The 26,378-nt window shown below is 42.7% G+C and overlaps 1 protein-coding gene across 2 annotated transcripts in view; it reads right to left on the bottom strand.

Annotated features, from left to right (window-relative positions):
• Nucleotides 1-12,024: 12,024 nt before the first annotated feature.
• The window catches only part of PI4KB (phosphatidylinositol 4-kinase beta), a 180,449-nt gene continuing 166,095 nt past the window's right edge, over nucleotides 12,025-26,378 (bottom strand). For both annotated transcript variants that reach the window (XM_085639212.1, XM_085639210.1), the window contains one exon: nucleotides 12,025-13,723. In XM_085639212.1, the coding sequence (XP_085495338.1) occupies nucleotides 13,542-13,723 (182 nt within the window). In that variant the 3' untranslated portion in view covers nucleotides 12,025-13,541. The remainder of the gene's footprint in view (nucleotides 13,724-26,378) is intronic.

The raw sequence follows: 26,378 nt of genomic DNA, 5'->3' as shown, positions 1-26,378 counted from the left end.
AACTTTCTGCGAAAGTCCCTCAACTGAACTGGATCTCCTGATATCTTCCAAACAAGAAGGTCCAAGGCACCGCTCTGAACTAAAGGATGAACCTCTCCTAATTCGTTTACCAGCAAATCCTCCTCTGCCCTCATTAACAAGGGAACGTCGCAAGCTAACTCCATCGCTGATGGGAACCACGCCTGAGAAACCCAGAAAGGAGTCACTAAAACCAACTGACAACCTTCTCTCCTCACCTTCAATAAAACTCTCTGAATCAATATAAATGGGGGAAAAGCATAACCTTTCATCTCCGACCAATTCTGTTGAAATGCATCTATTGCCAGGGCTTCGGGATCCGGAAGCCAAGTGAAATACTTCTTCAACTGACATGTCAACCTCGTTTCAAGCAGATCCACTTCCAAAGGACCCAAAACTTCCTGAATCTTCATAAAATAATCCAAACCCAGCCTCCAATCGCTGTAATCCTTCACATGTCTGGAATTCCAATCCGCTACCACATTCCTTAATCCTGGAGGATATTCTGCTCTCAACACTAACCTGTTCTCTAAACAAAACATACACAATTCCTTTGCGACATCTGAAAGACTTTTTGATCTGCAGCCTCCCAAACTATTTATGTAAGAAACTGCAGAAATGTCCATCTTCAAAAGCACTGTTTTCCCTATTAGCATCTGCTTGAAACTTTTCAAAGCATAAAGACCTGCTGTTAACTCCAGATAATTTATATGAAAAACCTTTTTCTCCTTTGACCATGCACCACCTGTCTCCTGAGTATCCAAACGAGCCCCCCAACCTTGAAGACTCGCATCTGACTCCAGAATCACATCAGGAAGACAACCAAAAACCGCTCTTCCGTTCCAAACTTCTAAATTGTGTAGCCACCATTCCAACTCCTCCTTTGCATCCATACTCAATTCCACCTGGTTCCCATACCATAATCCTGCTCTCAAAGCCTCTTCTTTCACTCTTTGCAATGCCCGGTAATGTAAAGGTGCCGGAAATACCGCTTAGATTGAAGACGATGAGACCCAGAATCCTAGCTAAATCTCTCAAAGTTATCGACATACTTCGTAGAACTCTCAAAACTTCCTTATCATTTTCACCTTCTTGTCCGGTAATTTCAAAACTTCTCTTACTGTAGCTATTGAGAAACCCAAAAATTCCAAATTCTGTCCAGGAATAAAAACCCAAGCTTCCCAAAACATCCATCACAAAACCTAGCTGACTCTTCAATTTGTCCGCATCCTTTGACATCAATTAAATATCGTCCAAATACACAATCATTCGAAAACCTCTTTCTCTGAAAAAAGCCACTACTACACGCATCAACTTCTTGAAGCACCAAGGTGCTGAGGACAGTCCAAAAGAAAGACAAAGGAATTGATATAATTTGCCTTTCCACCTGAACTGTAGATACTTCGGACTGTTTTCTCCCATAGGTACCATGAAGTAAGCATCCTTTAAGTCTAACTTCACCAACCAATCTTTTGATTGCAACATATCCCTTAGAAGGTGAATCCCTTCCATCTTGAAATGCCTGTAAACCAAGGATTAATTTAGATTTCTCAAATGTATTACAGGTCTCTTTCCCTTTTCCTTACCATGAATAATGTGCTTACAAACCCTCTTTGATGCTCCTCCACCAAACATATTGCACCCTTCTTCAACATTTCTTTTACTTCCAAATCTGCTACCTCTTCCTGATTTTTTTATAAAACCAAAGCCCTTGGTTCTGCATTCTGTACTGGAAGATCCACACACTCTATTTCGAAACCTTGAACTACTTTTAAAACCCAAGGATCTTTTGTGATCTTTTTCCAACTCTCCTGAAACAAACGTAAACGACCTCCTACTTTTCCTTGGGAAGAACCAGAAATAATCTGCATACTCACCTCGAGAGTTTGGTCCCGCTTGACTTCTTCCTTTTCCTCCTCTTGATCTAGGGAATCTCCCTCTCTGAGGGAAAAAGCTTAAGGAACCTTGAAATCCCCTTCCTGTTCCTCTGTACAAAAAATTATACTGGGACCTCTGAAATCCTCGGCTGGCATACAGTCCCCGTCTACCGGCCCTGCCAAAAACACCTCCAAATGCTTCCCTAAGCGCTTTACAAAACCTTCTCCAACCAATAATCCTTTTGGATTTTCAGAAGCCTCTTTGTTAGCAATATCACCCAATTTAGGACTGATCTTTAGCAACACAGAGTTCCTTCTCTCAGCTAACAGGCCAGAATTTGCGTTTCCCAAGAAAACCATGGCTCTGTGACTCCATCCTCGTAACAATTTTACGTCAACTTGTTCACCAGGAATATGAGCCTCTTCCGCCATAGCAGGTAAGCACAGTCCTGTAAAGGAAGTGTCCCTCGTTGCACTCGTGATGAGAACGGAGTTCTCTTTGCTAATAAACTGAGTTTCACAAAAAACTTTGTCCAAGGTCAATGTTATTTATTCAACCTTTTCTTCATATGATCATATAGAATTGTAATCATTCATGTATAATCATCAATTTATTCGGATGCCCAATGCATTTCGGGCTGTTCAAGCCCTTCATCAGGGGCGAGACTCTGAAAGGAAACGTAAGGAATCAGTATCAATATCTGGAAGTCTCAGCGTTAATACTACGTGTCAATTAACAAGCAAGTGAAGTTAAAATGGTGTGAGGGAAAATATGCGGAAGACGTGAAGAATAACGAGAGATTAGTGTCCTCGCGGTCCCAGTGAGTGAGCAGAAGACAAGTGAATAAAATAAAATGAAATAAAATAAAAGATGGTGGTGATCATAGGGGGTGCTCACATCAAACAATTCAGATCGGCGAAAGTAGATAACGTGTCACGCGAATGCTAAGTGCGCTCGTCAAGGGAGTGAGTGTTGACGGGCTAAACTTGTATCGAGTGATTGTTAGTAGCAACGAAGTTAATTATAAAAACAACAAGATTGCAGTTTAAGAGGTGCAGGAAATGTCGTCAGGAAGTTTGAGCCGAAAGTAATGGAGAGCGAACTTACTGTTAGGTGTGCAGGTTACGGAAGATTCACATAGCGAAAAAACGCTCCAAACTGTGTCAGCGGGTGAGAAGGATTAACGGGTGACAGTCATGTGATAAGGAGGCCCGTGCAAATAGTAGGCGTGGTTGATTGTAAACTACGCTGAAGATTTCATACAGTTAGCGAGTGTAAGAGTTAAAAAAGTGTGCGAAGAGTGTGTTACGGGGAATACGACCGTGGCAAAACGTACGTAAATGTGCTGACAGTGTGTGACAACTAATATGTCAGACCATAAAATAAAACAATGTGATGTGCTGATTTACAAAAACATAAAAACAACGTAGAGGTCAGAATGGCGGGTGAGTATCATAAAGTAGAAAAAACAATTAGATCAGACATAAGTAGAACGGTATGAAGGTCATGTGAAATTCCAACGAGGGATCAAATCAGTACAAATCGTTCCGGGAAGAAGGAGACAAGGTTACAAAAAACAGCCAAGCTCATAACGTTCATTAAGACCTGAGTGCGCACAGTCTGTTTTTTCATTGTGTCCTCTTCCGCCATATCCATTATTTTTGCCAGCGGACCCAAAATGTTTTAAAGATCGTTCAAGACCTTTACGTGGATCCTTTCCCAATTTAAATAAATAGGAAATCAAATCTGGATCCAAATTAGGTGTGTAGCCGACCTTACCATCAATCTGAGGCCTAGAGCATTCTGCTCTTAAAACACGCCTAACTTCTCTTTCCAATGGTTTCCTAATCCAATGCTTAATAAATTTCATCATGTGGTCTAATGGCCACCAATCAGCACTTCTAGGATGGATAATATCATTTGGACTAAACATCTCCTCACCCAGTGGATCCTTGATCACACTTCTAGAGGTTGAGGGTTGATCATCTCTTAAATCATCATTCAGATCATCTTTGTGATCCATATCAAAAACATACTCGTCATATGCTTTCTCACTTCTTTACGCACTTCTCTCATCTATCTCCATATTATACTCGTCATCTGAGTAATCCTGTGTGCCGCAAGGGACACCTTTCTTTTTTGTGCCGCCAAGGACACCACTCCTTTTATTGGAATTAATTCTCTCTTTCACCCTCTTATCCAAATGTTTTGCTTTTCTCGCTCTCTTAACTGGTATCTTATCATCATCTTCTGAAAAAGACCAAAAATCTCCTTCAGATCTAGCCTCCTTCCTTTTTGAATCTATTACAATCTCAACAACTTCTCTATTTTAAGACTTCACTCTGAATTAAACGCCTTAGACTCTTCTCACTCACTCTACCCTCAACAGTCTGATGGTTTACAATCCCTTCCTCAGCAGCCATATTTCTAGTCTCTTAAAACAAAGATCAATTTTGAATAAAATTCCCGTCAAAGAAATATACACAAACCTCAATGCCTCGCCAAAAACATCTGCCAGAACAGCTGTTCCTTTCGAAATCGAACACTTAAATTCTATTAACCTACTCGCGAACACTAAACCAGGAAACAGGCATTTTTAACAATAACCTTCCCAATCCAACATGGCCGTCGTACTCACGCGATACTACGGCGGCCAATAACAACTCAACTTCGATGGTGTGACCTAAATGTCACAGCATCAGAAACCTTGCTTGAATGCGACCGTAAAAAACGGCCTCCTGTCTCGAGCTGATCCACACGAGTCCTCAAACAAACACGGTAAACGCTTGCGCTAATTACAATCTCTGCGCGCGAGTCAAGCAACAAAACACGGTATGCACTCGCGCTAATTACAACCTCTGCGCGCCTTTCGTCTCAAGTCCGCCGCACCAGCACGATCCTAAAACCCGTAAATACTTTAAACCTTAAATTTACTCGAACAAATACCCTCGATCGCAATCTTTTTAAAATCCATTTCCTGAGAAATTTCACGCCATGAAATGAAAATACTCTATATAATTGAATTAATTAAATACAAACAAGTAAAACGATCAAATACCCAAACTAATCAAACATACTGCTTCTAAAAATTAGAAGCTACATTCAAACCTTTCACTTCAAACAAAAATTACATTCAAATACATATTAAATAGATACTTAAGAAGCCACTTATCTTTTACTGGAGCAGCATTTAAAAGAGGATGAGTGTTCTACGCTGTGGACATTTATGTTTTTTGTGGTTCTATTTTGGATTGCTTTAGTGAAGTTCTTTAAAGGGGCTGCTGTCTGGAGTGGCAATTAAAAGGTTATGCATAATGTTAGCCCCCGGTCTTGTAATGAAATCATTGTGGATATCAGAAAAGGGTTTTTGAGTAGAGCTCTGATGAGACTTCCTTCCACAGGTTATAAATTTTAAAATGTAAGCCTAGCTTTGGAACAATAATTTCACATTGTTTCATTTAGCATTTCCACCAATTGAATATGCTAAATAGCAGGTGTTCCTATTACAGGACCACACCTGGAAACGTATTAATTCCTGCCAATTCCACAAGAGGGGTGGCGGGCACTGAAAGAAGAATGTGCAGGCCGCAAAATGATCTCATAGAAACAACGTCACCAAGGGTGAGTAAAAAGTTTTGAATGAATACATCTACCCAAAGATTCCTGACCACTTGAATCAGTATGAATACAGCCCCCCCCCCCCTCAAATTAGGAGATGGGTAAGAGAAGCAGATTACATCTAAAAATCATGCAAGATGAATGGGTAAAAAGATCCTCCCTGTGGAACAGAGTAGTGCTTGGTGAAAGTGTAGACAGAAGCTCACATAGTAGCTTCATTAGTGTCAAGAGTAGGAACAGCCCCAGAGAGAGCCCTAGTTGTAGTCGTCACGATTAAAGAGCCAGCCCAGATGCTCTCCGGAGGCTCCTTCTTTGCCAGGACAAACCACAGTTTAATCCCAAGGGCAATACATCGGGATAAATCCTTTCACTGGACAGCTTTGCCTTGCTTCACACTGATGTACCCCACAAACAGTTGATAATTAATATGATTTTGTTTTGTCGTATCAACGTAGAAACTAAGGGCACTCTGCGGATCCAACTGGTGTAACCTTTTTCCTCCTTAGATGTATATGGTGGAGGAAAGAACATAGGCAGTGTAACAGAGTGTCCCACATGGAACAGTGACACCACCTTCGGAAGAAATGAGCAATGCTTCCCAAGCACCAACCTGTCCAGGAACAATGATGGACGGATATGGAGAGTAGGCTAACAAAGCTTGAAATCTGCTGAGCAGAGGAACACAGTTTATACAGTAAGAAGCCAAAGCGCACAGCTATGAACTGGTACAAATTGTGCAAACGTCAAAAAGGTCCGGTCCAACTTATGGTCCTACTGCGGAATATCAAAAGCAGTCGAGGCAAACTGCTAACAGCCCTTTAAAGAAATGCATCTTAACAGGTGATTTAAACAATGAGGACTGACCAAACAAATAGGTAGAAGCCGAAAGCGTAAATATGCAACCTTTAACAGCACCCAAAACAAAGCCTTGACAGACCAAATAAAGAGGAAATTAAACACATTAGATAACACTGCCTCCGAAGGGTCTACAAGCCTTTCTGCACACCACGAGACAAAGTGAGCCCAACATAGTATTGGTGGAGGAGTAATAAACACCCATAATGATATCCACCTCACCCGCCAGGGGGGTCAAAGCCTTTCAGGTGGCACCGCTTAAACTCCAGGCATGAAGGTGCAGCGGTGGAGGTTAGTGTCCTGGTACTGGCACAACAGACCCTCCCGGAGTGGAGTCCAAGAGGATGGCAAAGCCTCTTTCCCAATAGTATAGGCTGTCAGACCCTCCACGCCCATTCAAGGGCCATGAGGATAATTTGTGCTCAGTCACACCTCACCTTCCATAAGTCACATGGGATCAGAAGAAATTGTGGAAACGTATACAGAAGGTTGAAGTCCCACCAACGGCACAACGTGTCTTCCAGGGCCCCTCACTGGGAGGAAGGCTTTTAACAGTGCTTTCGGAGGTGGCGAAAAGGTTGCTCCAGGGCATACCCCACTGGAAGAAAATTCCACGACCACCTCTTGGCGCTGACAACACTCATGGTCGACAAGATAATGTCTGCTTAGTATGTCTGCCTTGACGCTGATGGAACCCGACAGATGATTCACAGAAAGTGAGATCCTGATCACAGAAAGCCAGCGCCACATCCTCAGCTCTTACGGGTGAAGAGTTTGCGATCCCACATCATCTTGTATGTCGCAGTATCAGATGGTTGTCAGTGACTTAAACCAACTTGCCCTTGGTCAGTGATAGAAAGGCCTTCAAGGCCAGACAGACTGACTGCAACATAGAACATTTATGTGGCAACTATGTTCCAACAGGAAAAGCCAGGTCTTGAGAACCATCTTCAAAGATGCAGTTCATGCCCAAAATGCTCTCCCATTCTTAAGGCCCACATTTGCCTCGTCGTCAATGGCACCAAGATGATGCAAGAGGACAACAGGCCTAGCAACCACAAAAATGTTAACGCTGGCAGGAGAGCTCCAGACTAACACACTAGGATGATACTATGAAAGTCACGGATCTGTAGGAGTGGAAAGCCCTAAAATTGCTCCGATGAAGCATGGCTTGTAGGTGCTTCATGGAACCACTAAGCGTTGAACAGTTATACCATGCTCTTAATGTGGTTTCACACCAGTTGTGGCAAGCCAGCCTTCAAAATCCAGTTGTTAAGTTATCACGTTATAGGGATACGTGTATCCCTGAAATTCGAAAATGGGCTCTGACCACTGACATGATTTTTGTAAAGACCTGAAGGGCTGATGTATGGCCCAGCGGAGGACTACAAATTAGTAGTGAGCGAATCCCACCACAAGCTGCAGGTGTTTCCATTGGGACTGAAGGAACGGCACAGGACAGCACATTCTGCATTTCAAAGAACACCATCCAGTCCTCGATATCCAAGGCCAACAGGAATTGAGCAAGGGAGAACATCTTGAAGCTTTCTTTCCAAAGGAAAAAAAAAATTCAACACCCTGGGGTCTAGGATCTGCTGCTGGTCCCGTCTTCCTTGGGCACCATGAAGTAGCAATCTTGGGTCTACCGTTGTAAAATACCTTCAATATCCTTCTGGAGAGGATCCGTCCATGATCCACTAAGACTGCTGAATAAGCAGTCAGAATAAGTGGTTGATCATAATGAAAAGGCAGGGCAGATTTAAACCGGGTAAATCGAGGGACCCACAGTAAGGGGTGATGGTGTGCCAGCAGTACAAACATGTCATAAATCTCTTGTCCAACTGTCCACTTGTTCCCCCAAGGATGAATTAAAGAGGTGTTGTTGCAGTAGTAGTGGAGAAGGAGTAGTAGGAAACTTATTTTTGCGGTCCCTGGACTTGCTTATCAGCATGGCCTCGCAGGCTTTGAAAGATCTGACTGGGCTGTAGTATGCTTCACCTGCCTCTGACTGAAGAGGACTTGATTGGGAAACAAGGAAACCCTACCCACAAGGAGCTTGGGTATTATGTACTGTAAGGAAACAATAGCTCATGCGGATTAATACTTAACAATATAGTATGTAATCTAAAATAATGATGAAAAAAAGAAAAGGGGATTATGAAAGAGGTCAGAAGAAAAGGCAAAGCCATACACGTTAGGTCTTTTTTGTGAAGAATGTTCTTCGTTTATATTACTAGAATATTTACACAAGAAGTGGACATAAATTTACAATACAAATTGACATTAGACAAACAAACTACAAATTAGTGTCCCAATGAAAAAAACCTTTAAACAAACAAATAACATAAAATACGACATACAAACAAGGTTTCCATTTCTCTTTACAAAGGCAATCACAAGTAATTAATAATTCAAATTAGCAACACTCAATTATTATAGGTGTTGATTTAGTGATTTGCCTATCGCGTCAACGGCGTTTCGACCCTATTCCAAGTTAAAGGGTCTCGTCAGGACTGTCTAATATAGGGACACCTTATCGTCCAGGACAGGTCTAGCGTGTAAGTGTACAGTGACACCGTGTTCAAAGTGAAAGGATAAAATACTCACAGATACCCAGCCGGGTGCCCTGTGAGAGAGGACTCACACGGAGGCAGTTGCCCACTGTAATTCAATACGGTTTTGATTTTAGCGTGATGTAAGGGTCCTTCAATGTATGACACCTACAGAAGCTCCAGACTGCTGTGTAGCTGATTGTACCAAGCAGACAGGACTTTGGTTGCCTGCTGCAGCACTTCTCGGGACATTCGTAACCCCGGAAGGAGGAAGAGAGTTTACCGGACTCGTTATTACGAGGCGACAGCTACACAGCAGTCTGGAGCTTCTGTAGGTGTCATACATTGAAGGACCCTTACATCACGCTAAAATCAAAACCGTATTGAATTACAGTGGGCAACTGCCTCCGTGTGAGTCCTCTCTCACAGGGCACCCGGCTGGGTATCTGTGAGTATTTTATCCTTTCACTTTGAACACGGTGTCACTGTACACTTACACGCTAGACCTGTCCTGGACGATAAGGTGTCCCTATATTAGACAGTCCTGACGAGACCCTTTAACTTGGAATAGGGTCGAAACGCCGTTGACGCGATAGGCAAATCACTAAATCAACACCTATAATAATTGAGTGTTGCTAATTTGAATTATTAATTACTTGTGATTGCCTTTGTAAAGAGAAATGGAAACCTTGTTTGTATGTCGTATTTTATGTTATTTGTTTGTTTAAAGGTTTTTTTCATTGGGACACTAATTTGTAATTTGTTTGTCTAATGTCAATTTGTATTGTAAATTTATGTCCACTTCTTGTGTAAATATTCTAGTAATATAAACGAAGAACATTCTTCACAAAAAAGACCTAACGTGTATGGCTTTGCCTTTTCTTCTGACATCTTTCATAATCCCCTTTTCTTTTTTTCATCATTATTTCTGACTGAAGAGGAGGCAGTCAAGGTAGCCCTGTAAAATCCAGTATTTTTGATAAAATTGGCATGTCAAGGAAGTCAGACCCGGTGAGTGTGTAATTTCACAGCTCTGTTTGAACCCATCTAAGTCAGAGTCAGGTTGGTCTCCAAACAGCATCGAAAGACATGTTCGTAAGAGCGACCTAGATATCTTGCAAAAACCTTGTGGAATGAATCTACGCTTTCTACAAAAGTAGACCCAGTTCCTATAAAAAAAAAAAACAACTGAACCCTTTGAGGTCAAGCCAGATCGTAAGATTGGCTCAGCCACATCTTGACCATCCTGAACAGTTTAAGCAAAAGAAGCAACCAAGTCTTTCAGAAGAAATGGAAAAATCGCTAACAAGGTATCCCAAAGAGTACCAAGATATTGAGTAAGCAGACAAGAAGTGTAATGCCAGACTGCCTGAAGAACAAATCTATTTGCCCATGGAACCGATCCACTCTGACTTTGTCTGGTGGACGAGAAGGAAAAGTATTAGAATTTAGCTTTCATGACAAGGCTTGCACCACCAAACACTTTAAAGAGGTGGTGCTATGTAGAGAATGTGGCTGCTAAGGAGCCAGACTAGGAAGCTATGCAATTTGAGTGCTAACTGCAGGGCTTAGATTTAACTACCAGAATTAAATTGAGAAAGGAAAATTAAAGAGGACCTGGGAAGTAGATAACCCCAGGTGACAATTTTCTATAAACAAATTTGATTTAGTAAAAGAAGAACTCTTTCTCAGTAGGACCAAGAGGAGACTGCAGGGCCCAGTAATGTGAGGTACACAGGCTACATTACATAATTTAGATGTGAAAAGGATACAGGAATTTTACCTAGGTAAGACTAAAAGAAATGAGACGGACTAAACATTTAATTATGAGGACATATGTACTAGTTTGGAAACATTTAAGAAAACCATAGCTGGATGGATTGTTTCCTGTAGAGGTTTGTGAACCGCAGGAAACATACCCCTCCCTACTGGGTAAGACTAAAGGATATTCCATCAAAGGAAAAAGTGGCTACTGCTGCCCTGAGAAATTACTCAACATTTGCCGAACAGCAACTGGGAGATCAGTTCACACATTTGCCAAGCTCTACAATACTGATCAGTGTTTCCGGTTCCAGAACAGATACAATTGTGAGTCTGGCCCAAGACAATAATTGATTTGCTTGGGAATTCTTTTTGTTTGGCCTAGGTCTTTGAAACCATCCGCAGGGGTTCAGCATTGTTTAGCTATTTCTACATTTTTTGGAATTCAAAGAATATCCCATGACAGGGAAGGAAAAGTTATTTAGCTGCAATCCTAGGTCTGTCATGGGTATTGTGTGAATCCATTATCAACCCTCTTGTCTACCATTTTCCAAATGCACTGAGGAAATGCTAAAAAGGTAGTGAATCTTTAACTGCATGTCCTTAAAAAACGATCTCAGTGATCCTGCGCTGTATGAAGGGAAGACTGACAGCTTCAGGAATCCTTAAGGTGCAGATTCATTTAGTCCTGTACACAAACCCTAATCTAGAGGTTACATATTCCTTTTGCGTTTCGTTTAAAAACAAAAGTTCGAAATAGAGGTGTTTTCAGCCAAATGTATTTTAGGGGTTACTGAATTTTAGGAGGGTCATATTTCCTAAACAGAAGATTATGGTAAGATTAGGCACCTCCATAACCATAGACACTATGGTTCTCAGAAGCGGCTGAGGAACTGGGATTTGGTTCCAATGTCGCCGGAACAGGTAAGTAGTGGATAAGAGTCTTTACACGGTATTAATCCCTAAGGTGTTCGTCAACTCACTTCTTTCTGCAAGCAGCTGGGTCTCTGAGCAGTTTACTTCAAATCCTACTTCAGTCTTTTGTAAATGCACGTGTACACAAGCACACACCCCCAAAGCACAACCCCACCATACACACCACAACACGCACCAATTCCCACTATTTAAACCATCTTCTTCACCAAAGGAGCCAAAGGCTGTGCTGTTTTTGCTGCATTTTCCCAATATGTAGCCATTGTACAGAAGTTTACATCCCACACCTAAAAGCAACTGGTTGTTAACCATGGAGTATGTGCATGCACTAGACATATACATTACAAACTCACTGAGTATGTGAATGCACTAGACACATACATTACAAACTTGTCAAAAAGCCTTCTGGTCTCACTAGATTCATCTTATTTTAATACAAAGAAACAGGAAAGCGTCGGCATTCAGTGGCTCATTGCTCTCTTTAAAAAGTAATGATCCCCTTTGATCCCCCCACCCTCCCCTAATTCCACCCTTTGTGGACAGTAGTGCAACAAGTGTCTCACAAACCTACAGCTTGCATCCTGCCACCTTTGGCGGGATGCAACCTAGCTCATTTCTTTGGGTCCCTGTGCGGGTGGGTTCCACCATGGACTGTCGACCTTATTCTGCATGTGGGTCACACAGTAATTCTTCGGTGTGTTCTCAAAAGGCACCAGCGTCCTCCCCGATCTGCCAAATATCAGATAGAGATCTTTAAGAAGGGTTCAACATGTCTGACAAATATCTGGTGCTGTAAAGTATGGGTCCTCTCCCTAACTTACTAAACAAGTAAGGGTTATGGAGAAATTGGGGATCGGAGGCTGAAAAAAAAACGTCTGACAGGAAAGATTTAAGGAAACACAAATAGTTCTCTTAAAAAATAATTGCAACCCCGTAAGAAAGACAGGCATGAAACGTCATGGCTAAGACTGTACAAAATACCACATAAAAGTTACACACAAAAGTAATGAGACACTGTTGTCTGGGAGTTCAAGTCTTTCCTCACTCTACCAGTCTAGGACCATGCAACTTGCACAATTATTGGAGCAAAGCCTGGACATACATAAGCAGATGAGGAAGGATGGCATAAGAGGCATCTCAATCATTCCAACCAAGGCCATGAAATTGAAGGTAAGGGGTGTGAGGCCATTCAGGATGGAAAGAGCCAGTCCGAGGCCTGTGACGATCATCTTCATGATGCTGTGACCACTGAAGAACATGCAAGTAAGACAGGACATCCAAAAAGAATTTCAGGGAACAAAAGATGGGATCTAGGTTATTTCAGAAGAGATGGGCTCTGGCAGAAAGCTCCATCTTCATACAGTGCAGAGTGTGACAAACTGGTCCGCCCGGAGGGAGCGAGTACTATTTCTTGATTATGTGCAAAGGCGAAGGGGTAGTAATGCTGATGGTGCTGGATGGGGGGGGAAGTCCTGTACAGGACCAGCCCCACAGCGCCTTTCTTTCAGGAAACACCAGCAAATGTTTGAAAGCATGATTGGCAAGGCCGTCTATGAGGCTTTCAGAAGTCCCAAACACAAGTGAGAGGTGTCTGGAAGATTGCAGGCATAATACTGTGTTAGAAAAAGGGCAGTGGTCTTTCTCAGGCTCCTCAGATCTATTAGGGTCATGACCTTCCCTTTCTCAGGCATGCCCTAAACATGGACACCAACAGTTCCAACATGATCCTTTAGTTTGCGGACATTCATTGTTTTCCAAATTGCATTTCTAAAAAGAGACTGGTAAAAGGTCAATGGGACGATGCCCGTCAACGCCGGGTGGGGCACAGTCTCTCCACTTGGGAGCAAAACCTTGCTTCTACCGGTGGCGGTGTCCAGGGTATCACCCAGCACCTGTGATCTGGAGCCCGGTGGAACAGGAGAGGGGTCACATGATGCCGTTCGTCAGGTACTGGAAGCCATCGTACAGCTTGGTGGTGATGGACCGCATACTACCATCAACAAGTTGCTCCACCAGTAGCTGCAGCTGCTCTTCGGTCATGTTCATGTGAAATCGCTCCTTCAGGTTGCGAATGGTGCTGGAGCCATGAAAGCAGGGCAACTGGGAACCTGTCGGGGAAAGGTTAAGAGAAAGAACAGTAAGAAACACTTTCAGCAACTACTACAACCACGTATGATAAAGGACCATGAAAAGAAGTAGTGAGAGGCTGTCCTCCGGAGGAACACAGCTTCAATTCCACAACCAGTATCATCATAAAACGCTCAGTGTTACAAAGAGGAGAGTAGGTACAATGGCAAAATAGGACCAGTGGAAAATAATGATTGAAATGCTACGCAAAAAGAACAGGTCTTTTCCTTGTCTGACCACCAATAAGGCAAATGTTATGGGGAAATACACCATTAATCGTTATTAGTGAACCAAAATCAATTCACTGTAGAACCATAGTGTGAATGAGGTGCCTATGAACAGGCTTTATAAACATAATCCATGGCACGGTTTGATGCAACAGCTGTAAACTACCACTTACACATCAGGGTGCATGGTTTCTGGCATATATTTCATATCACATATTTGAGAGCAGTTCAAACATCAGGAACAGTGAGGACGCAAGTCTCACAAATCACACTTTGCTGGTAACCTTAGCCCTGGCAGCCTTATGCTGCTACAGGAAAAACAAAGATTCTGCAGTGAGGATTTTAAGAGTTACACTTCGCACAATACGAAAGAAAGGGTGTGGGAGATGTAGAGACAAGATTTGGCAAGATCAATAGGTCTTGCATATGTGACATCTATTGACTTTGGTAGAAGGAAGTGGCATTGTGTGGAGAAGACTGGCAATGTATGGAGAAGAATGGAATTGTGTGGCGTGGAGTGGCATTATAAGGCGTGGAATAAAGTGGGATTGTGAGGCACGGAGTAGAGGGACTGTGTGTAGTAGAGTGATATTGTGTGGTGTGGAGTGACATTGTGTAGAGTGGAATTGTGTGCACTGTGTGGAGTAGTGCTATGTGGCATGGAGTGGCACTGTGTGATGTGGAGTGAAGTGGCATTGAGTGGCGTGGAGTGGTACAGAATGGAAAGCCTCAAAGGACTTCAGCACCTCGTCGGAGTAGTAAGTACTATATAAATACAGTTACAACTGAGTGGAGTGACAATGACTGAAGTGAAATGGCACTGAGTGATGCAAGCAGTCCAAAAAAGCAAAATGGAGAAGGAGTGGGTGGAAGGGGGGAAAAGGCATGTGGTGCTATGGCCAGAGCTGCTGACTTTGGACCTGAAGAACCAAGTCTGAGTCTAGGCATCGCCACAACACGCTGTGATTCTGGGCAAATCACTTAATCTCCAGTGCCTAAAAAATGAACGTGATCTTGTGTATTGTAACTAGTGCCCATGTAAAGTGATCTAATACCTTTGAGTCGGGTCGATTTCACATGATAAAAATGCAACAACAACAAGAAGAACACAGTACCTTAATATCAGCGCGAGCAGTGGATGGGCACTAATTAAAATGAATCAATCTCTGCTTGATCTGTGCACCACAGACAGAAAAGGAAGTGACGCATTGCACACGCTGGCCAAATAGGAGGCAGAAAAGAAGAGTGACAATGATGCCAACGAATGGTAAGCAATGGGTAGGCTGAAAGCCCTTTATTGCAAACAATACCCCTCCCTCCGTACAGCACATATGCTGTCGGAAGGAGAGACCTCAAAAAGGGAGAACAGAGTGAGAATAGAGACAGGTAAAATGGAGAAGCAGAGATTTAGGAGAGCGAGGTCACAAGTGAAGCTGTGCATAAAACAGAAACAAATGGTTAAAAAGGAAACGTAGTAGGATAAGGGGGTGACAAAGCCATCAAGTGAAGCAGTTAAAGCGACTGAGAAGACTCCCTGTCCACCAAAAGGTTACAGAGGTGAGAAGAGAGGTTTAGAAAAGAGAAATAACCAAGAAGAAAGATAGAAGAGAAACCAGGGGAAAAGAAACAAACATATTGAAGAGAGAGACGGAAGAGGAACAGCCAGCCAGAGGAGAGATCATGAGAACGGTGGAGAAAGTAGATCAGATAGTAAGGAGAGGGCAAGAGAGATGTAAGACAGGAAAGAGACAGACATGAATAGAGGTTACCCCACGGGGCAAATGCACAGATCCTGGGGGAGTGGTAGAAGAGGTGAATCTTGTGTAAGGAGGGTGGCAGTAACCAGCCAGACTTCTGGCATGCTCTGCTGACATGTGCACCTCAGTGGGATGATGTCAAGGCTATGGGACCTCTCCCGGCACTTCACATATGAAGAGGAATGGTGCTGAGCTAGAAGGGGCTTTGTGATCCTGGTCAATTAAATTCATTCAATCATCCATTCCTAATGCATCTTCATCCGGAAAAAGGGAGTGGTCTCTTTAGTTGGTTACTTTCTACTAATTATTAAGGCTATGTGTTTGATCCAACAGTGTCAACTGATTTCCTTGAACGTTGGCAAAGGAGGACACTGGTTATATCCAAACCATGTGTTAGTCTTTCAGAGTGAGTAAATGCATCCCAGTTGGGTTGAGAGGACAGACATGAAAATTGAGCAGCAATGCTCTGATGATATTAGAAAACACACCTTCCCTTTCAGAAGTGATGAAAAGCTGTGCTGTGCTAGCAGCTAAGAGTTTCTTAAAAGGAAAAACAGTAGCAACATTAGCACAATGTTCTAGCAAGTAAGAAGGTGCGCTATTTGACGAAAAGAAACCGGGCATTAAACAGTGACTGTGTGCGCTCATATTTAAGGATATAGTTCAGATGTCTATTTCTGTGTCTCAATTATGTCAACAGGGCTCACAAACAAGAGTGTTATGATGATGGCCATGAGGGAACGTTTTTTCCAGTGAGATATTGCAAATGAATTGTATGCTTCAGTTGAAAGGCAGGGCCAGTAAGATTTGATCACAGTAACAGGCCTCCATGTCAAACGTATGGAAAAGCACTGTAACCCTCTCCCTCCAAGTGCAGGCGGTCACCAAGTAGTACAGAAATCTTCATCACACATCAGAGTCGATGGACTCGACACCAAATGCAGAGTCTCTTCTGCTCAAACAAGTAAGATCTAGTGGAAGGCCTCTTGCTGTTGTTCAGAATGTTAGCTCAATGTACTAGTACGTTTAATCATCTGTACTGGAGAAAGTTAGGAACGTGGCTGCCAAGTTCAATGATTCTAAGCTTTAGTGCATGATCAGCCTCCGCATCTAGTCTACCAGGTAAAACGCTGGGTGGGCGCTTCGTTCAATGAATCATATCTGTGAACCACTACAGGCAAGCCCACTCCCGGACGATTAAGATAATAGTTGTCCTGGCTTGCTTCAAAAATCCCTATCGCTTTGAGATCATTCGTATCAATGAAATGGTGTAAAGAAATGTATTTTAAATGTCTTTGACCAGATAGCCAAAAGCGCACCTGGCCCCAAAATACCTACTCCAAGTTCCAATCGCTGCATGGTTGGACCTTTTGTCTTGGCACTTCAAGTATCTAGCTGTTGTGAACAGATTTGAGATTTTTACCAGACGATAAAAAATGTAGTACAGAACATTTGTTTAGCACATCTGTCTATTTTCTACATTGTGATGGCCACACTCCTAGCAATGAGTTAATGCCATTAGGTCATGAGCCTCATTTGAGAAGAACTTTGTTTAGATAGTACATTCTGTCTGTACCAAACCTGCATAGTACATTAAGACAGTGCTTAATTTTCCCAGGTGCCTGTCTAGGCTCTCAGCTTCTACGTTAACCGTACCAGATGACCAACTTTGTGTCAGTTTCTCTGGTGCTAAGAAAAGAAAAGCAGTGAAAGAGGACCATCTCCAGATGGCATGTTGTATGCATCAAGATATTTATTTTATTTATTTGAATAGTTTAATAAATCGCGAACAAGACCCATAGGGTTATCAGAGCACTGTACAGAGTTGGCTCAAACAAGGGTACAAATGTAATGTGAAAGCAGGTGAAGTTACAACATAAGGAAAAGTTCAGGTTACGAGTTGGGATATAATCGGTGCCCTAGAACACGAAGAGCAAAACATGATAAAATAACACGCACCAGAGAAGTGCAATATGAATCAAGGAAATTATAACTAAAGTAAGAGCGAGATCACAAGATAATGCAATTAAGGAGCCACAGAGGACTAGATCAAAATAACGTAAAAGCATACAATAATACACATCAGTGTAGTACATCGAAATTGGGTATTAATAGAAGCAAGAGCATGATCACAGGATGATGGTGTTAACGTTCATTCAGGAGTAGTCATTTGACCAGTTTTTTTTCTTTTTTTAAAGGATGTCGTGGAAGGATTGGATCGGATCTCGGATGGTTCCAAATTCTCGGAGCAAGTCCAGTGAAAGCATGGGTGTAAGATCTTTTCTTTTTGAATCTTGGAGGTTTCAAGAGAAGGGTGGACGTACTTCTAAGGTTCCGGCTGGAGCCCGATAGTTCAAGCTTATTTGCCAGGTAGTACGGGATGTTATAGTGTATGACTTTATGAGTCAGGCAAGCTATAGAGTCTGATTCTGGCTTCAATAGATAGCCAATTTAGTTGCAGAAGGTCCGGGGAAATGTGATCAAACTTTCTGGAGCCTGTTATGAATCTTGCCAATGCGTTCAGGGTAGCTCTGAGTGGGTCCAAGCTAGCTTTTGGAAGTCCAGCAAGGGTCACCAGCCTATATTCCAATCTAGAGATAATCAGTGATTGAACCACTGGCCTGAGGTCTTCGGGGGGAGGAAAGGTTTGATTTTCTTAAGTGTGTTAAGTTGGAAATTGGCTCCCCTAGTAGTAGCAATGATGTGCGCTTGCATTTTTAAGTGTTTATCCAGGGTGATACCCAAGGATTTGACAGTCTACAACATGAGAGTTACAGTTTAGGGCAGTGAGATGTTTAATCCAGTCAAGGACAGGAACCGAGTGATTGGGTGGGGAGATCAAAAGAAATTCAGTTTCGAGAGTATTTAGTTGGAGTTGGTTCTGAGCTAACCATTGTTGGGTTTGTGCAAATGCAGCATTTAATGTTTTTATGTCCTCTTGAGAGGAGATCTTCAGGTACAGTTGTGTCATCAGCATACATGTGGTACTGAATGTTTGCTCGTTTCAGAATGACAGCAAGTGGTTTTATAAAAAGGTTGAGGAGGGTGGGCGAGAGTGCTGATCCTTGGGGGACTCCAATCATGACAGGGGTACTGGAAGCAAGGGAGTGTTTAACTTTGATCTTTTGTGTGAGGTTATGCAGGAAGGAGGCAAACCAATTTAGGACCGGGTCCGAGAGACCCATCCTGTGTTGAAGAAGATCAATTAGGTTTCCATGTTTGATGGTATAAAAGGCTGAGGACAGGTCCAGAAGGATCAGGAGACACGGGACATTTTGGTCAAGGGCTCTCAAGGAATCATCAACAATGTGCGTTAGTGCTGTTTCAGTACTGTGCCCTGGTCTGAAGCCTGGCTGATGGGGGTCAATGAGTTAATATTTCTCAATGTCATTGCAGAGTTGCGAATTGACGCATCTTTCTAGCAATTTCTAGCAATGCTGGCTATAAGTCGGAAGTTGTTTGGGTCTAATAGGTCCGCATTGGGCTTCTTAGGAATGGGAGTAACTTGCCCAACCTTAAGGCAGTCTGGAATCTTTTCCTGTAAGAGGGATTCATGAATGATCCTGGACCAAAGAGGGAGAATGGCTGAGTTTAAATCTTTATATAGCTTAGCGGGTAAAGAATCACCAAAATGGTTGGAGGGTGTAAGGGGTGCCATGTTGTGAAGGAGCTCCGTGTGATCTGGGAGGAGAAAAGAGTTCCACCAGGCATTGTTTTTGAGCGTGCAACCCAAAGGCGAGGATACTATCGAGGATTCTGCCAACTCCTCTGATCCTGCTGGAAGTTTCTTAGCTGACAGATTTGGGATGACTTGTAGTAGCTCCAACTCTATTTTCCTTGTTTTTCCACGAAGTGAGCTGTGAAATCCTCACCACTAGGGAGCAGTGGTTTCGGAGTAGAGCTCTTATAGGAAGACTGGTTAGATTGTTCCTTAAGGATTTCAAAGAGTTTTTTGGGCCTATTTTTGGCTCCATCTAATTGAGTTCTGAAGTGGTCTGTTAAAGCCAGGCGAATATGTTTGTTGTAGGAGCTTCTCACTTTTCTAAGCTGAATGAGATTTGTGGTGGAGTAGGAGTTTCTCCAGAGTCTCTCAGATAGTCTGAGGTTGCGCCGTTCATCATTTAGGGAACCATTAAATCGCAGTTTGGAAAGTTTGATGGGGATCCTTTTGAGAGGCTTCGGTGCAATAGAATCAGGAATGTTAGACAACGTGTTAATGTAATGATCCTAGAGATCGTCAAGGTTGGTCATATTAGGGAGGGGGGGCTGTAGCCTATTTTTGGTGATTGAAGTTAGCATATTGACATTGAGGTCTCCTATTGTGAGTCAATTGTTTCTCTTTAAGGGGTTGACCCTGTCTACCCAAGCCCTTATCTAGGATGAGGAAGGGAATTTGAAAATTATCAGACCAGTCGCAGGGTAAGATGTCTCCTATTTGTATGATGTTGTCTTTGGCAATGATGAGGTTGAGAGTGGCGCCCTTATTGTGTGTAGGACCTTTACAAAGCTGTTAGAAGTTAAGGTTAGAGAGGAACATACAATAGGATCATTTGTGTCATTCCAATGAAGGTTAAAGTCTCCAAGGAATGTGTCACAGATTTGATCAGAGCTTGAGCGAATGACAATGACTTCCATTATTTGCTCTATGAAGACCAGATTGTCACCAGGAGGGTGATGGAGTGCAGCACACAGATCTTCTTTCCTTTATTCCAGATTTCAGTGACTAGCTGTTCACAGGAGGATAAGACAGCACATAGAGATTGTTTTACTGTGAGGTTGGAGCGATGAATACAAGCAATGCCCCCACCTGTTTTACCCAGACGGTCACTTCTGAGAATGGAGTAGTCAGGGGGGATTAAGATGTCAAGAATAGGGGGAAGAGGTACCATTGAGCCAGGTTTCAGTGATGATCAGAAGGTCCAAGTTGTGTGCAATGATAAGTTCTGAAATATCAGCTGCATGTTTCACAGCTGATCTACAATTGAGTAGCATTGATTTGACGTGCAAATTGGAAGTGACCACTTCTTGAAGAGGTGGTTATGTGAAGTAGGTTTTCTTTGTTCACCGTTCTGTACTTAAGACTTGGTTCCCTGTCAGGCTCCGCAATGATGGAGGTGATGTTAAGAGTAGAGTTGGAGGAGGAGACCGTCCTCAGTGTAGGAGAAAAGGAGGGCAAAAATGTCCTCTTCAGATAGCGGAGGTAAGGGTCTGTGGGGCCTAGAGTGCTGAGTAGGTAAAGGCCTATGCTACGGGCTAGCCAAAAAGCAGCTTCCAGAAGGCTTATGTGCTCATTCCACCACAGCAAAGGTGGCTACCATGGACTTGACGAATGGTGGGCCAGTCACAGACATTTGTCAGGCTGCTTCACGGGTGTCCCTCCACATGTTCACCAAGTATTACTGCCTGAATTGAGATTGGAGTACTTTGCCTGATTTGTCCTGCAGGATTTCCTGGTCAGAACCATTCCACAGACCCACCAACAGGTGAGGTGCACTGCTTTGGTATCAATCACAAGGTTAGGATTATGCACTAAGAAGGTTCCATGGCTCCATCAGAAGAACAAGTTACCTACCTTCGGTAACACCTTTTCTGGTAGATACTATCTAACTGCAGATTCTTCACTGACCCTCCCTGTTCTGTGGAATGGGCTGTAACAGTCTATTAATAGAATGCCAATCCAAAACATTTGCACACTGCACCATCTGATTTCAATGGCTCATGCGACCAACAGCGCGCAGAGGTGGCATATATATATATGGGCCCATGTGTCATATCTGGAGTGGATGGATCCGATGCGAGCCACACGACACCACCTTCCGATGCCCAGAGGAATTGCTTTAAAGCGATCTGGATCAAGTCTGGCTCCTAGGGAAATTCACAAGGTGAGGAATCTGTAGTTGGAAGTCTATCAGAAAGAATGAGCACAATAAAACATAACACTATCAGATTGAACACTAAGGCCGGACTTGACACGTAAACATGAATATCCTTTCAACATTCCTCTCAACATCTTCTCATTGCAATTGTTATTTATTATTTTTTTTTTTTAAGTGAAAGGGCCCCACCGCTAAAAGCTGTTGAATTCCAAAGTGCTGATTACAAAGACTTCTAGTCTTGATGCAACTTCATACCTCTGTTTTCGTCTGACCTTACACTTCCTGTCTTTTTATCTCATGCATGCAGATTCATTTCGATTCCTGCTTTCTTCTGTTTTCTTATCTCCTTTTTGTTTTGTTAGATCTCCCTTTTCTACATTTCGCTGTCTTGCTCTAGGTTAAAGTCCGCTGATGAAAAATAAGTTCTTGAAATAAAATGCTGCTGCCCACAATCTGCAAGCACTTGCATAAATTAAGCAAGGCTTTGATGACAGTAGAAACATTTATTTGTTGCATTTTTGCTGTCAGGTCTAGTATCTTTATGTGATATGTGGCCACTTTCAAAACATGCTCCCTAGCAACGAGGGGCAAGTGACCTGTCACTATGGTGTGGCCCATGGTCGTTGAAAGAACTGCACTGCTTTCACCAGGCTTTCACTTTTAACCAGAGTGGGAAAGATTGCATAGCCATCATTGACCGCACTGATTCGTCCTTACCGTTAGCACTGACTCCAGGGACTCTATACACACGCTCTTGCCGAGGCCTCATTTGTAGTCTTGTGTTGGCACCATGAATTTGTAGAAAGTCTGGGATCAGATCAATACGTGAGGTTTCCTATTTAGAAACTGGCACTCTTCTATACACTACTAGAGTTTTGCTCTTGTTGTCCCTTTGATGCAACTCATAACCCTTTGGTGGAAAACACCCCCCGTTATATGTCTATAATTCTATGTTATGTAGAGCTCTCACCAAGAGAGATTCTTTATCTGGTTATTCACTACTATAACATAACAGTGGGGAACAAAAGTGGTTTCTCATGTTGCCACGTCAGAAAGGAATTCCAAGCTGCTCTAACAGAGCTCTCTGAGAGCCTGTCAGTGCAGCGCTGGCTCTCTGCTTCCATGGACAGCAGAGAGCACAGCTGTGAAAGGGGTGGGGAGAAGGCACAGAGGATGTGGGGTTGGGTGGAAAGAGGACTTTTTTTATTTTTACATTAGGGACTGGAAAGAGGTGCAATTCAGGTTTGGCTCACACCTTACACATCTACTCCTGTGTAGAGTCTGAAAGAAAGTGAAGACGATTTGGAGGCCATACATAACAAAATTATATATGAGTAAAAAGTGAACAGGGATGTTTTCTACCCCGTGACACTCCAATCTCCTTGTTGAAAAACATCCCACATATTCACCGTTATCCATATATAATTCTTAATATGAAGGGCTAGTAGCCTTACACCTTTAGTCATGGTACCACTGGACAGAATGATCCTTATTCGACTTGCGTGCACCCATATGGGCACAGTCATTACACATGCGCTAGCAAAGCCAATAGGTTAGACTTCGATGTTCAGTCATGATTACATCCTTAAGAAAAAGCCTTTCATCACTTGAAGAAAAACAAAAGAGAAAGCAAATACTCTGTATGCAATGCACATGTAAGACCAAGAATTTAAAGTGTGATTCTTCAGTGTACGTTTCAGACATAAAAAGTCCCTTTTGCACTACAATGCAAGTATTCCTTAGGCGGTGGAATGATACACCAAACAGCGAATAGCATGAGTACTTCTCTAGGTAGAGCTGATGCTCACTCCATGTTTGTTTTAAAACATTTACATCATAATAGACGTCCGAGAGGATGGGAGGTCTCAAAGGAGGCAAGCCATAGGGAGATTTATTTTTTAAGTGTAAAATACAGCCACAGAAAATACTGAACATGTTTTATGGGAGTGAGAGCTACATAATTGAAAAAGAAAATAGAGATGCTCTCCTGCTTCCCATGTTGGCTTATTTGCACTCAACTTACTTTTATACTCAATCTAATGTACAGGTAAACAGTCTTTGAAATTTAGCTTGCAAGAGTGCAGTGTAAATTTGCAAAGCGTTTACTTCGTTTCAGTCAGTAGCGGCCCCTCCGCTACGGCGGAGGAGCGTCGTCCCACTGCTTTCAAACAGTGCGAGAAGTACAAACATAAAATGATAATAACTTTCAGTTATTATCATTTTATGTTCGTGCTACTTTGTGGGCGGACAGGTGGGCGGGGCTGCTCTGCTCTCAGAGAGGGGCAGGGGAGGAGTGGTTTGCCCACTCCTAAGTGGGCAAGCAATGACTGTTTGGTCAGCCCTCTCTGGCCGCCCAAACCAGTCGTGCACTTTCCCCATTCTCCATGCAGGCTGCATTATAGCCTGCGTGGAGAATATGCCCAGGCCCCCATTCCCTGGTTAAGCGTCGAACCAGGAGGCTCAAAAACAATGACAAGGGGCATGGCTGTGCTTCAAGGAGAGCAGGAGCAGAGACGCGGGATATGACGCAATGTCAGCCGCCACTGGTCTCAGCTCCTGCTACTTCTTAAAAAGAGAAATTTGCTAGGTGGAGAAAGTATACTTTGATGTGTAAAGTAAGGTATTAATGTACACGTTTTTATATGGTTGTACTGTTATTTTGTAATGTGCAGCCAGATGCAATAAATGTTATGATCACTTGACAGTAGTGTTTTTTGTTTTTTTAAAAATCTTTTTATCAGAAAGATATGCCCCAACAGTAGAGGAGGTTGCACTGTAGACTTTATGTGAAGCAGGTAATATGTGGAAACCACCAATTAAGTTTGGGGCAAATCTTCCATTGGAGAGTACAGAACTGGGAAGCAGACCAAACATTTCTACATTACTACACTTTAGGATTGGATAACTGACTGGAGGTGGTGCCTCTTGAGGACAATGGTACATTCTCAGTCAAGAACCACAACATTGATTTTGAGGGAGATAAAGAACTTTTCATGAACAAGTCTTCTCAAGCATTTCGTAAGATCAGTGACTTAGTCCAACAATAGTGAACCATGAACAGAATCGGATTTAATATGGTTTCTTTTTTTGACCGAATAAATATTTCATCACCATACTGGTTGAGGCACCACCTCCCTGCTAATTTCAGTCAGAAGAGAGAGTAATAGTTTTTCCTAATTAACTGATTGGATTAAATTACAGAGCAAAGAAGCCTCAAGATTCATATAACAGCTTTTGCAACAAATTGCTTCACATTAGGGATGGGAAAATAGAAACTTATCTGTCTGAGTCATAGTCTATGCTAGCTTCTGACACTCACAGATGATCTGAGCTAAGGTAAAGGTCTGGCTCTGCTGGGCTGCTCTTGAACACCTGCGGCAACCTGTGGAACAGACTGACATTCGCTCAGTTACATTATAATTTTTTTGTATCTGTTGTTAAGCTGGAGGAAAAAAATATTTTTGTTAACAAGAGACCTCTGCTCGCCAACACTTAACTAGGCATAACCAGTTTATTAGAGGAACAGTAAAGTAAAACTGCACTAGGTCCTGTCTAAAGAAGCGGAATGCCTAGATGTGGAGGCTGTATTCCAATAAAGATGGAGAGAGTTGAAGTGTCATTGAACTATTTGTAGGCTCGGTGTCATAAGCATGTTCAGCTCGTGCCAAAGGATTTTAGCAGGAAGAGTAGAGGAACTGACAGGAGTCAAACTGTGTGCAAATCCAGGGCAACGAGGGCGCCTCCTTGGGGCCCGAGTAAGAAAGGTGGCAGCGACAGTAGGATTAAAAGTCGACAGTCCTAAGAAGCAGTGTGCCTAGAGTTCTCCTAATGAGGCCAGGTTCTTTAAAAATACTGCATGCCTTTTGACTAACTTGACTGGACTAATGCCTGCAACCTTTTGCACTGGATCACAAAAGTGTGCTCCAAGGAATTGGACAGAAGGCATTTGGGGGTGGGTCAGCATCTTCTAGGATGTAGTACATTAAGCTGTGACTGTACTGTATTAGAAACTATGAACTCAGAGCCCACCTTCATCAAAGATTAAGGGGTATGTTCAATGATGGGGACAGGGTGTGAAAGTCCTGTGCTCAGAGTAAATGATTCTCAGTTTAAACAACGCCGCCTTGTGAAGCGATTACTTCTGCTATGTGAATAAGGAAGTATACAGAAACCTTCTGCATCTCAACAGGTCATTTTCTACCAAGGAATAGTGAATTCAAATCAAGTTAACATACAAAAACAAAAACATTCCATGGGCATGTAGTGCAGTTCAACAGCAAGAAAGGGGGGGGGGGGGGTAGTCAGCTTTGCTCACAAGCAGGACGGCAAACATCAGACTCTAAAGGGGGGTGGGTTTTGGAGCTGTTAAGATTTAGGAGGTTTGAGGGTGGCCCAGTAGAGATAGAGTACTTCTGCTCTTAAAACTCACATCTAGTACATTTCATTATAACCTGGGCAGGTGGGTTGTGATCTGCTGCTTAACCCTCACAGCTAAGAGGTGGTGACAGAAATGACCAAGGCTTCCCGCATTAAGGAGTGCTGTATGAAACAGTGTTTGATTGATAACTCTTGCTTACAATTTGTCTTCCAAATGAGACAAGAGGACCAATATATTGAGTGGGGAGTTAGTTATTTTTATTTTTTAAGTATCAACTACACAACAGCCTCATCTTCAGAGAGGCACCAGAAACAGATTCATAAAAAACTGAGATTTACAGAGGGAAGAAGGCGACTGATATGGGCATTTACTAGTCAGCTATAAATGAACAGACTATG

This window comes from Triturus cristatus, chromosome 12 (genome assembly GCF_964204655.1).
Source record: "Triturus cristatus chromosome 12, aTriCri1.1, whole genome shotgun sequence".
Classification (NCBI taxonomy): domain Eukaryota; kingdom Metazoa; phylum Chordata; class Amphibia; order Caudata; family Salamandridae; genus Triturus; species Triturus cristatus.
This window is presented reverse-complemented; position numbering and strand designations above follow the sequence as displayed.